The 12291-nt window shown below is 41.6% G+C and overlaps 1 protein-coding gene and 1 long non-coding RNA gene across 2 annotated transcripts; one reads left to right on the forward strand and one right to left on the reverse strand.

Moving 5' to 3' along the window:
* Positions 1-4241: 4241 nt before the first annotated feature.
* On the reverse strand, positions 4242-5811 carry LOC143933729 (uncharacterized). Its single transcript, XM_077456728.1, has 3 exons — positions 5448-5811; positions 5003-5146; positions 4242-4912 (listed from the first exon to the last, which is right to left on the reverse strand). Exons 1-3 carry the CDS (start codon positions 5809-5811, stop codon positions 4743-4745), a joined length of 678 nt encoding a protein of 225 aa, XP_077312854.1. The 3' UTR covers positions 4242-4742.
* Positions 5812-5829: 18 nt separating this feature from the next.
* LOC143933749 (uncharacterized) lies at positions 5830-7730 on the forward strand. Its single transcript, XR_013263145.1, has 3 exons — positions 5830-5971; positions 6243-6672; positions 7707-7730. It is a non-coding gene; the product is annotated as an uncharacterized LOC143933749 (long non-coding RNA).
* Positions 7731-12291: the final 4561 nt, after the last annotated feature.

Genomic DNA, 12291 nt, shown 5'->3' on the forward strand with positions numbered 1-12291 from the left:
AAAATTCCACAGATAAAAAAGAATGCTTGTAGTTGTCGATCCCAGATTCACTTCATACATGTGTTATGTCAGTGGCCATGTGGTGGGACTGTGTGTGCACAGCTAGTAAGTATTTTGTGGCTGAAAATATGACCTGTAGGTTTTTAAGGTTCGCCTGCCATTGAAGTCAATGGGGCCCGCCGCAAACTTTGCGGTTCGCAAACTTTTGGCCGCATTCGCGGTTTGCGTTCGTGAAACGTCCCGTCAGAAGTTTGTCCATCTCTACTCCTTATTACACCAACTTCTCAGCCACTTGTTTACTTTTCTAATCTCCCTCTGCCTTTCTGCTGTGGCTCGAGGTACCAGTAGTATTCCAGAGAATACTACCTTGGAGGTCTTTTTCCTCAATTTAGCTCCCAGCTCCCTAAAATCGTTCTTTAGGACACTCCATCTGCCTCTGACTTTGTCATTGGTGCCAACGTGCACCATGACAGCCAGTTCTTCCCCAGCCCCTCCCAGTAATCTGTCCACCAGATCCATGGTGTGCCGAACCCGAGCGTCCGGTAGACATACTGTTTAGCGCTTCAGGTCTTTGTCACAGATTGCCCTCTCTGTCCTTCTAAGAATTGAGTCCCTTACCACCAGAATCTGTCTGTTCTTTCCATTTGCTTCCTCTCCACTCTTACTGGAGGTGTTCTTCCTCTGGCAGGTAGGAGAGTCCCTCAGCTCTAGCAGTGCTGGTCCCTGACTGGTTTCACCAATGTCACTCAATGGAGCGTACTTATTGGGATGCTCCAGCCCTGGATCGGCCTCCCTAGCACTTCCCCCTCTAACCTTCCTGACTATCACCCATCTACTCTTTTCTGGTGCCTGTACCTCTGTCTCTACCAGCCTCTGTGCTGGCACCTGCTGGGTACGTTCCCCACTGTCCTATAGTATAGAGGGTCTTCTCAGTGCTGTCAGTTACTTCCCTAGACTCAGAACCTTGACTTCCAGGGAAACAATGTGTTTACATTTTGCACAGCAGTATTCGCCCTACCTCAGATGATCAGGGAACGCATACATGCTGCAAGATGTACACAGAGTCACATCTCCACACACGCCGTTCATTGTACCTACTAATTTAATGAGGATCGGGGATTATACCCTGTCCAAATTACCTAACAACTAGCTTCCTGACACTAATACTCAACAGTACAATACACAGGTACTCAAAACAATACACAGGTGCTCGGTGACCACGTGCACTCGCAACCTACTTGCACTCGCAGTCACGTGCACTCGCAGACTACGTACAGGCATCTGCAGTACACAAGGCATTACTAGTACAAGTTACACGGTCAGTTTCAGTTACTGAAATGTAAGAAGGCTCATTCTGTGCGATTTTGACCACAGTTTGGTTCTTTGATTCAGTGTACTGAGAATTAAGAGGGCTCATTCAGGACTGGATACAGATCACTGACTCTCCTTTCAGAAGAGGCCTCATCCTGTGAGCTGTGGGGATGAGGTGGGGGGGGGGGGGCTGGAGAGCACACAGGGGGCAGCAGAAAGAAGCTACATAGAAGAAACTGTGGGGGTGGCTGCATTAAAGGAACCGATCTCTCAATTTTCCACCCACTTCTTCTCTGCCTCCTGCAGACATTCAGCGACTGCAGGAGGAAAATGGAGAGATCATTTCCCCTATGCCAGTGTTTCTCAATATTTTTCCAGTCAGGGCACCCTTGAAGTATACCCCTAGGTGAATATGGGGCTGTACTGCAACCACCCCACAACTTTGTACATTGCACGCAGTTACAGCATAGTGATGATGCATTTAGGGGGTTAAAACAGGCGGTGCGGGGACGACATATTGCCTCTTTACTGCCTGTCATAAAAAGTGATCTGAGCATGGATCAATTTTCAGAGGAATGGCAATTTCTTGCTGGTACTATGAACAAGCAGAAAAAAAAAGTTCATGATTGTACACATATAAGGGGTCAGGATTAAAAGTAATGTGCATACATACACATGCAAGCACACACACACATATATATAAAACACATAAACACACACATATAAAAACACACATACATGTACACACACATATAAACACATACATGCACACACAAACACGCATAAACACACATACACACTCTCACACACATATATGCGCACACACAAATACATACATGTACAACACACATATGTAAACACACACATGTACACAAATACATACAGATAGTCTTTTGAACAATTGCAGTCCTTTACCTTACCTCTTCCCGCTGGGTATTGCACTATAGGGGAGGCAGAGAGCACAACACACACTGTGCTTTCACTTTAGGTGTAATTAGTGTGATGAGCTACCTGCAGTGCTGATTTATGGCATTTAATGGCATCCCAGTCTTATGCCGGCCATACACGATGCGAATTCCGAACGAAAATCCGAGCGAAAATAAAATCGACCGATTTTCGTATCGTTAGTGTGGTATGCGCGACATGCGATTTTCGTACGACAGGGCAAATTGACAAATCCAACATGTTGGTTTTTTTTCCAAAAATCGTCCAAAAATCGTATCGTTAATGGCAGAGTTGGACGATTTGACATAAGAAAAAGAACTGCGCATGACCTCTGGAAAGTTCGAACCGGAAGGAAAACATATAGAAAACAACGAACGAATGGTCGAACGCAACTTTAACCACTTGCTTACTGGGCACTTAAACACCATTCTGCCCAGACCAATTTTCAGCTTTCGGTGCTCTCACAATTTGAATGACAATTACTCAGTCATGCAACACTGTACCCAAATGAATTTTTTGTCCTTTTTTTTTCCCACAAATAGAGCTTTCTTTTGGTGGTATTTGATCACCTCTGGGGTTTTTATTTTTTGCGCTATAAATGAAAAAAGACCGAACATTTTGAAAAAAAACGCATATTTCTTTGTTTCTGTGACAGAATTATGCAAATTATTATTTTTTCTTCATAAATTTTGGTCACAATTTATACTGCTACATATCTTTGGTAAAAATAACCCAAATTAGTGGATATTATTTGGTCTTTGTGAAAGTTAGAGCGTCTACAAGCTGTGGTGCAAATCGCACAAAATTGATCAAATCTGATGTACTGGTGGCCTATCTCGCTTCTTGTGACCCGAACAAGTCAGGAAAGTACAAATACCCCCCAAATGACCCCTTTTTGGAAAGTAGACATTCCAAGGTATTTAGTAAGAGGCATGGTGAGCTTTTTGATGTTGTCATTTTTTTCCGACCAAATTAAGATTTTTCATTATTTATTTTTTTCTCCACAAAATTGTCATTGTAATAGGTTATTTCTCTCACGTGGCATGTGTATACCACAAATGATAACTCCCAAAAAATTCTGCTACTCCTCCTGAGTATTACAATACCACATGTGTGGGACTTTTTCACAGCCTGGCCACATAGAGAGGCCCAACATGCAGGTAGCGCCATCATGTGTTCTAGGAACATAAATTACACATCTAACTTGTTGACTATTTATTACACTTTTGAAGCACCAGGACAATGACACGTGACACTGATGACAGATGGCACTGATACGTGGCAATGATGACACTTATACGTGGCACTGATGACACGTGGCACTGATGACAGATAGCACTAATATGTGGCACTGATGACAGATGGCACTAATATGTGGCACTGATGACGCGTGGCACTAATACGTGGCACTGAAGACACATGGCACTGAAACGTGGCACTGATGACAGATGGCACGAATACGTGGCACTAATATGTGCCACCGATGACAGATGGCACTAATACATGGCACCGATGACGCGTGACACTGATGACAGATGGCACTGATAAGTGGCATTGATGAGAGGCAGGTAGCACTGGGGTGGATGGCACTGGGGGCAGGTAGCACTGGGGTGGATGGCACTGGGGTGGATGGCACTGGGGCAGATGGCACTGGGGCGGATGGCACTGCTGGGGGTGGATGGCACTGCTGGGGGTGGATGGCACTGCTGGGGGAGGATGGCACTGCTAGGGGAGGATGGCACTTTATTTTATTTTTTAAATTTTTTTTCTCTCACAGGCAGAACGGCTGCCGCTGCAGCCGTTCATCTCTCCCCTCTCGCACTGTCTGTGCGAGGAAGGAGAGCGGCGCTGAGAGATGATCTCACATGGCAGATTCTCCAGATGCAGGGCCCCAGATACATTTCAAATCATGTATAACATCAAGTGTGGGGAATAGAGGTGACATAATGCACATAATGATTAAAATAAAGACACTACACACCAAATTCAAACAAGCACAGATTTATTGTGCCAAACCAAAAAAAAGGAATGGTTTCATGCGTGTACCCGTTTTTTGAAAATATAAAGTTTCAAATACAAAAATATAATATAAACTCTTTTTAAAAAATAACTATGTGATTTGTACAGTAGTAGTGCAGCCAAAACATTGCCTACAAATAGACAAGAACACTATAGGAGTTATTTATGATAGGCAAATCCACTTTGCACAAGTGCACTGAAAGTGCACTTGGAAGTAGTTGTTCTAGATCTGAAATGAGGGGAAGCTCTGCTGATTTTAACAACCAATCATATGCAAGGTAAAATGCTGTTTTTTTATTGTCCTTGCATGCCCCCGTCAGATCTACAGCAACTGCACTTCCAAGCGCACTTGTGCAAAGTAGATTTTCCTTTAGTAAATAATCCCCTATTGGTATATAAAACAAAAGTTGCATGTGCAAAAAAGAACCAGGGTATGCATGAAAAACAAGCTAAACGTCTAAACCCATTCAAAATGTAGATAATTGCTCAAGGATCTCTGAAATTCTGCGTGGAAAAGAATTCAGGGTAGTGCGAACATTCTCAATGTCAGCATGTAATGACTTTAAATCTGCAATAATTCGGTTTGCTGATGTACTACTGTCAGAAGTTGAGCTGCTTGAAGTAGATGATCGAACAGCTATAAAAAAAACAAAAACTTAAATAAAAATTTTGAAAATAAATTTCAAAAATAGCTCATTTAAACAAAAATAATAAAAATATAATTTACCTGAAGTGGACACATGGCTGCTCTCATCTTCAACAGGCGTCAGTACGATTACAGTTGTGTCTGTTGCCATGTCAGTCTGTGCACTTGTCTGCTCCACATCCTCATGTACTATTTCCACCTCTCCATGTTTCTTTTTTCGGCTTCCTATTAAATGCAATATATATATATATATACTTTTAGGTGCAAGTCAAGCATTGCAATACCATTGGTACATTTTCAAACATAAAGTCAAGCAACCTACTGCAATTCCCAAGTAAAATGAGTGAAAGCAGACACGCACATAAAGATTGCATATACAGAACATAACACTCAGAAAATATGAGTGTTATGTTCTGTATATGCAATCTTTATGTGTGTGTCTGCTTTCACGAATTGCAGTAGGTTGCTTGACTTTATGCATACAAAAACATAATAAATACATGCACACCAAAAATAAAGTACTTACTTTTGTCGATTATTTTGTTGATCTTTCTAAGCTGACTTTCTTCTCTTAATTTCAGGTCAGACCATCGCTTTCTTAACTGGTCTTTTGTGCGTTCACTGCCATGGCGTTTGCGTAAAACATGTTGCACCTTCTCTAATATTGCATCTTTGCGTATGTTCATGTTGCTGTATACATGCTCACGACAATCATAATCCTTCTTCTGCAGAATATTCACCATGTCCACCATCTCCTCGAAAGTCATATTGCTGGCTTTCTTCCTTCTTCTTCTGGTGACTGCACTTACTGGCCGACTTCCCTCCACAATCTCCTCTCTTTGCACTATCTGGGGCCCTGCATCTGGAGAATCTGCCATGTGCTCTGCCATGAGGTCTGCAACTGTGCACTGTATTAAAGAAGAGGTGTGGCTTGTACAAGATACATCGCATGTGATAATACGAACATACGCGGTTTCGTGACGTCACGTATGAAAGAATATTCGAGTAATATTCGTTTGATAAACGATAATACAAACGGAGATACCTGAGGTAAGTTTGATCTGGGGACTATACTTTGATTATTTAATGTGCCCGTGGATGTGTGTGTGATTGATGTAAATACCTTTGATTGTTTTATTGTATTGTATTATTGCTACACTACAATTTTTGTATTATTGTATTGTATTATTGCTACACTTTAATTATTGGAGCTGGATGTTCTAAATGGCCATTTGTCCAATTCTAGACATGTATTATAAAACTTTAAGCATGTAATTTAGATATATATATATATTTAATTCATGTTTTTTTTTATTTAAAGGACAATGGCTTCCAAATTTACATCACCCGATTTCCTACCCCAATTTATCGACAAATACCGTGAATTATCCTGCCTATGGGATGTGAGATCCAGAGATTATTCCAATCGTTATAAGCGTGATGAAGCTTTAAAAGAACTCAAAGAGTTATGTAAAGCAGTGTGTATTGAACCAACTGAAGATTATGTAAAAAACAAAATTGCAAACTTGCGCACTGTGTTTAAAAAGGAATATAAAAAAATACAAGCCTCCAAGAAATCTGGTGCAGGAGCTGAGGATGTATATGTGCCACGTTTGTGGTACTTCAAAGACCTCATGTTCCTAGCTGATTCCGATAATCCCAGAGAGTCCCATTGTACTCTGGAAGCAAGTGGCCCATCAGACTCCGGTGCATTATCTGAAGCGGAGGATATATCCCAAACACAGACACAGGTAACTATATGTTGTATATTCTTTATTTAAACAACTGGCAATAGGGTAGTGAAGAAATTGTGCACTACTGTACTTTTTTGCATGAATATTTTTAAACTGAAAGTCTAACCAAAACTTCTTCCACTGTCTTCCACTGTCCCCAATCCATATTATCTAAAGCTAGATACAATCCTGCCATGCAACTGCCCCCCTGCCTACAAAATAATCAGTATAATTTTGTCGATTCTGACGTGCACTGGCAGTTGGTAAGCTAGGCCTTGCAGGAGCTAAATTTTGCAAACCAGTGCTGTCGTTTCGCCAGTCACCTGGTACAATTGTCCCACTGGTAAGGTCTTCCATATCAACTGCAGATGTTGGCATGTATGACACTGTTGTGCTTCGTAAAAAATTGTGTAGCATACAACAGCACTTCACGATGATGTCCACTTTTTCCACTGCTACATTCATAGCAGTGTGGAAGATTCTGAATCTGCTGGCCATAATGCCGAACGCATTTTTAACCACCCGCCTTGCCCTGGACAGACGATAATTGAATATCTTCTGTTGAGCTGTTAAATTACATAAGGGATACGGTTTCAAAAGATGTTCATGCAAAGCAAATGCGTCATCCCCAATAAAGACGAAATTTAGTCCTTCCACGGTTTCACTTGAAGATGGAAGATGCAAAACACCTCCTTTCAGTCTGTTTAGGAATTCACTCCGCTGTATTACTCCTCCATCTGAGTTTCTACCATTTTTCCCTATGTCCAGGTATATGAATTCATATTTTGCATTGACGATCGCCATTAATATTATGCTAAAGAACCCTTTGTAGTTGTAATAGTAGGATCCTGAATTCGCTGGTGGGATGATCCTTACATGTTTCCCATCTATTGCACCACCACAATTCGGGAAATTCCACATATCCTGGAATTCTTTAGCAAGCTCTTTCCATTCCTGGGAATTTGTGGGAAACTGTTGGCAAAAAAGACATAGGAATATTTAGCATTCATGGTAATTGATTTATTAATTACTTTTTACATTATTTTCTATAGGATACTCCAAGCCCAGTACCAGAACAGCCAGGGCCATCGGGTCTGAGTGCTCAGAGGGGAAAAAAAAGGAAGACTTCAGATTTGGACACTTCCACTTTATTAAGGAATGCATCATCCATTATGGAACAGAAGGATGATGAGTGTGATGCTGTGGGTTATCTTGTTGCACACAAGTTACGCAGGATGACTATGCAGCAGCGTGACTTATTTGAACCTCTGCTGCATAAAATGATGGGCATTGGACTTAAGGGGCATCTTACCCCAAACACCGATGTTATAGGGTATCAAGGTTGTACATACCATCAACCTGCACCATCTGTCCCAAACTGGCAGACATCCCAACAACATGGAACCACGAGCTGGCCAATGAACCAGGAACACCATCAAGGTCCTTGGTTTCGTGATCCCCATTATACGAATTTGTGAATAAAAAAAAATTTCTTTACTGTTCTTGTTAAAATTAAAATGGTTATTGTTGTTAAATAAAAAATAGATTCTGTTTCAAAACGTCTCTTTTTGGAAATGGTGTACTTCTTGTTATGTATTTTCTTAGAAGAAATTGTGTTTTTGGCCATTTTAGACACATTGTTGATTTTACATATTTAAACTTTGTTTCATTTTTAGTCATGTAATAGAACTCTGACAGTTCAACATGTTTTCATACCTTTAAATACTGTGGTTGGAGCACTTTTATTATGGCCTCACACGTCTCCGGTATAATTCGACCTAATGATTGGGCAGAAATTCCAGTTGTAAACTTCATGTCCTCAAAAGACCTGCCTGTAGCCAAGAAACGGAGGGTTGCCATGAGCCTCTCCTCTGCGCTGACAGCCTTTCTCATACAGGAGTCTTGTTTGGTGATATGTGGCCGCACATGCGATAACAGCATCTCAAATGACTCCTGTGTCATCCGTAAATAATTTCGATAATCCTCAGGATTATTTTCCCTCAGGTTTGACAATAGATTTACATGTGAGAATTTCTCACGCTGCAGGAGCCAGTTTTTTGTCCACACTCTGCTCTTCCTTCTTTTTCTTCTTTTTTTCTTCTCTTCCTCCAAGGCTATTATTGCAATTACCATGGCTGCCATTTTCTGCTTTCTATTGTACCTCTTGAATGGCATTTTCTCAGAACGTATGAATGTGCAATGCGCGAAACGACCGCTCGTTTCGTACGCGGCGTGACCCGATTTTGTACAGTAGGGGGTGTGGTTAAAAGGTTAATAAATATTACATCACTTCCTCTATTGTCAAGAAAACATAGTGTTTTAACGTACGATTTTCGTACTTAATTGATGGCACATTCGGATGTTGTTGTGAGTGCCGCTTTCGTTTATCGCTCGACGGGTCGTTCGGAATTCGCATCGTGTATGGCCGGCATTAGTTTGTAGGGTCAAATATTGAGCTGCCATTTTTTTTATTTTGAGAATCTGGCAAACAAGAAACACATTCCATTTTATACAAAAATACAAAAAATAAATATTATACATTTTTTTCTCCTTTTTTTTTATATGCATAGCATATTGTATACATGACTAAACATAATAATAAAGGCTTACTTCAACCTATAATATATGAACAAAAGGTTTTTTTTTCAACCAAGAGAAATATTACTGTATTATATTATACTAGATTATATATATATATATCCCTAAATAGCACAGACATCTTCAAAAATTCTACACATTACTCAACTTGATTAACATTCAGACCAAGAAACAGATTATCATGTGTATGTGGCCTTTCTTCAAAAATTATGTTTGTCCTTGAAAATCGAAGGGAGTGTAAGGAGAGAAAAAAGGAAATAACCCAACACCCAGAGATCAACAAACAGCAGCTACAGGCCTGATATTCATCCATGCCTTTAGCCAGACCCTTTGCCGCCATCTGTCTTTTCTGAGACCCGAAATGTTCCCTACCTCACCAAGAATCTCACACACCACTACCGGAACAGGAAGGACTTTCTTCCGAAGGGATACCTGACACCGTGCATTCCAGGTGTAATATCGGACTACTAAGCTGACTAGGGATGAGCCGAACACCCCCCGGTTTGGTTCGCACCAGAACTTTCGAACGGACCCCAAATTCGTACGAACGTTAGAACCCCATTGAAGTCTATGGGACTCGAACGTTCGAAATTAAAAGTGCTAATTTTAACTGCTAATATGCAAGATACTGTCCTAAAAAGGGTTTGGGGACCTGGCTCCTGCCCCAGGGGACATGGGTCAATGCCTAAAATGTTTTTAAAAATGGCTTTTTTTGGTGGGAGCACTGATTTTAATGACGAGTAAAGTGAAAAAAAAGTGAAATATTCCTTTAAATATCGTGCATGGGGGGTGTCTATAGTATGCCTGTGAAGTGCCACGTGTTTCCCGTGTTTAGAACAGTCCCTGAACAAAATGACATTTAACGGAAATAACGTCATTTAAAACTGCTTGCGGTTTTAATGTTATATCTGGTTCCTGCAATATGGTTGAAAATCATTGAGAAAAATGGCATGGGTAGCCCTCCCTGCCCATTACCAGCCCCTTTGGGTCTTGTACGGATATTAAGGGAAACCCCGTCCCCATATTAACCACTTACAGACGGGACCATTTTGCTGGTCAAAGACCAGACCCCTTTTTGCGATTCGGCACTGTGTCGCTTTAGCTGACAATTGCACGGTCGTGCGACGTGGCTCCAAAACAAAATTGACGTCCTTTTTTTCCCCACAAATAGAGCTTTCTTTTGGTGGTATTTGATCCCCTCTGTGGTTTTTATTTTTTGCGCTATAAACAAAAATAGAGCGACAATTTTGAAAAAAAACGCATTATTTTTTACTTTTTGTTATAATAAATATCCCCCAAAAATATATAAAAAACTTTTTTTTCCGTCAGTTTAGGCCGATACGTATTCTTCTACATATTTTTGGTAAAAAAAATCGCAATAAGCGATTATTGATTGGTTTGCGCAAAAGTTATAGCGTTTACAAAATAGGGATAGTTTTATGGCATTTTTATTAATAATTTTTTATTATTTATTTTTTTACTAGTAATGGCGGTGATCAGCGATTTTTATTGTGACTGTGACATTGTGGCGGACACATTGGACATTTTTGACACATTTTTGGGACCATTGACATTTCTACAGTAATCACTGCTATATAAATGCAGTGATTCCTGTGTAAATGACACTGGCAGTGAAGGGGTTAACCAGTGGGTGGCAGTGTAGGGGTTAAGTGTGTCCTAGGGGTGTGTTGCTAACTGTGGGGGGGTTGGGCTTTCATTTAGTGAACACTGATCTCTGCTCCAATCACATGGAGCAGAGATCAGCGTCACTAGTTGCTAGGCAGAATGGAGAAATGCTGTTTACACGGCATTTCCTCGATTCAGCCGTCCCGTGAGACGATCGCGGGTATGCCCGCGGCGATCGAGTCCGCGGGACCCGCGACCGGACTCACGGGGGTTCCGACCGGCACGAGAGCGCCGCCGGCGGCGTGCTCGCGATGGCAGGGCGGCATTGAAGATTGGACATACCTGTACGCCAATATGCCTGCCCGTGCCATTCTGCCGACGTACATTGGCGTGCGCTGGTCGGGAACCGGTTAAAAAAAGGAAATACGTGTGGCCCCCAGGCCCTATATACTCAGAACAGCAGTATACAGGCGGTGCAAACAAGACAGGGACTGTGTAGGTTTGTTGTGTTAAGTAGAATCTGTTTGTAATTTTCAACTGGTACATTTTTAAAGTGTAGCTCCAGTCAAAAAATCTATTTTTAAGCTTTTTGGAAAACATAGGGAAGGGTTATCACCCCTGTATAATTTGTTTTGCCGTCAGTCTTTTTTCATCTCACTTGCTGTTGTCTCCTTCCGTTTGCAAGTAGGAGATGTTTGTAAGTTGGATGTTTGAAAGTGGGGCCTGCCCTATATGCTCTGCAGAAATGGTGGAACAAGGTGTTGGTTTTGCCACAACATTGTAAGCCCTCAAAGTGACTCTTGGTGGGTGCTGGAGCGCCCTGCTGTGAACGATTATATCAAGAATTGTAATTACATGGGGCTGAAAAATTGGGCTGCTGGCACTGGTGCTGGTGCCACGACACTGCAACCTCTCCCATATACTCTATTTGTAGTGCAGGAATGAGCCCTGCTGCAAAGCATTGCATCAAAAATTGTAATTAAATGCCCCTGTTAAACAGGGGCAGAAAAATTGGGCCTTAGGCACTGGTGCTGGTGCCACGACACTGCAACCTCTCCCATATACTCTAGTTGTAGTGCAGGAATGAGCCCTGCTGCAAAGCATTGCATCAAAATTGTAATTAAACGCCCCTGTTAAACAGGGGCAGAAAAATTGGGCCTTGGGCACTGGTGCTGGTGCCACGACACTGCAACCTCTCCCATATACTCTAGTTGTAGAGCAGGAATGAGCCCTGCTGCAAAGCATTGCATCAAAAATTTTAATTAAATGCCCCTGTTAAACAGGGGCAGAAAAATTGGGCTGGTGGCATTCCCCAGAACCAAAAATGTTCTTCCAACATATCAGCGGAGGAGGAAGAGGATAGACAATCAACATAACAGGACAGTCACTCAGCATCAGCATAGGCAGTCTTAA

The sequence above is a fragment of the Lithobates pipiens genome, unplaced genomic scaffold (assembly GCF_037356315.1).
Source record: "Lithobates pipiens isolate NorthernLeopardFrog02 unplaced genomic scaffold, aLitPip1_a1.2 Scaffold_10, whole genome shotgun sequence".
In the NCBI taxonomy this organism is placed as follows: domain Eukaryota; kingdom Metazoa; phylum Chordata; class Amphibia; order Anura; family Ranidae; genus Lithobates; species Lithobates pipiens.

Coding starts and splice junctions, on each gene's coding strand:
- LOC143933729 (XM_077456728.1), bottom strand. CDS start 5,811: ATGGCAGAGCACATGGCAGATTCTCCAGATGCAGGGCCCCAGATAGTG. Junction 5,147..5,447: donor CAACAAAATAATCGACAAAA/GTAAGTACTTTA, acceptor TGCATTTAATAG/GAAGCCGAAAAAAGAAACAT. Junction 4,913..5,002: donor CAGCCATGTGTCCACTTCAG/GTAAATTATATT, acceptor TTTTTTTTATAG/CTGTTCGATCATCTACTTCA.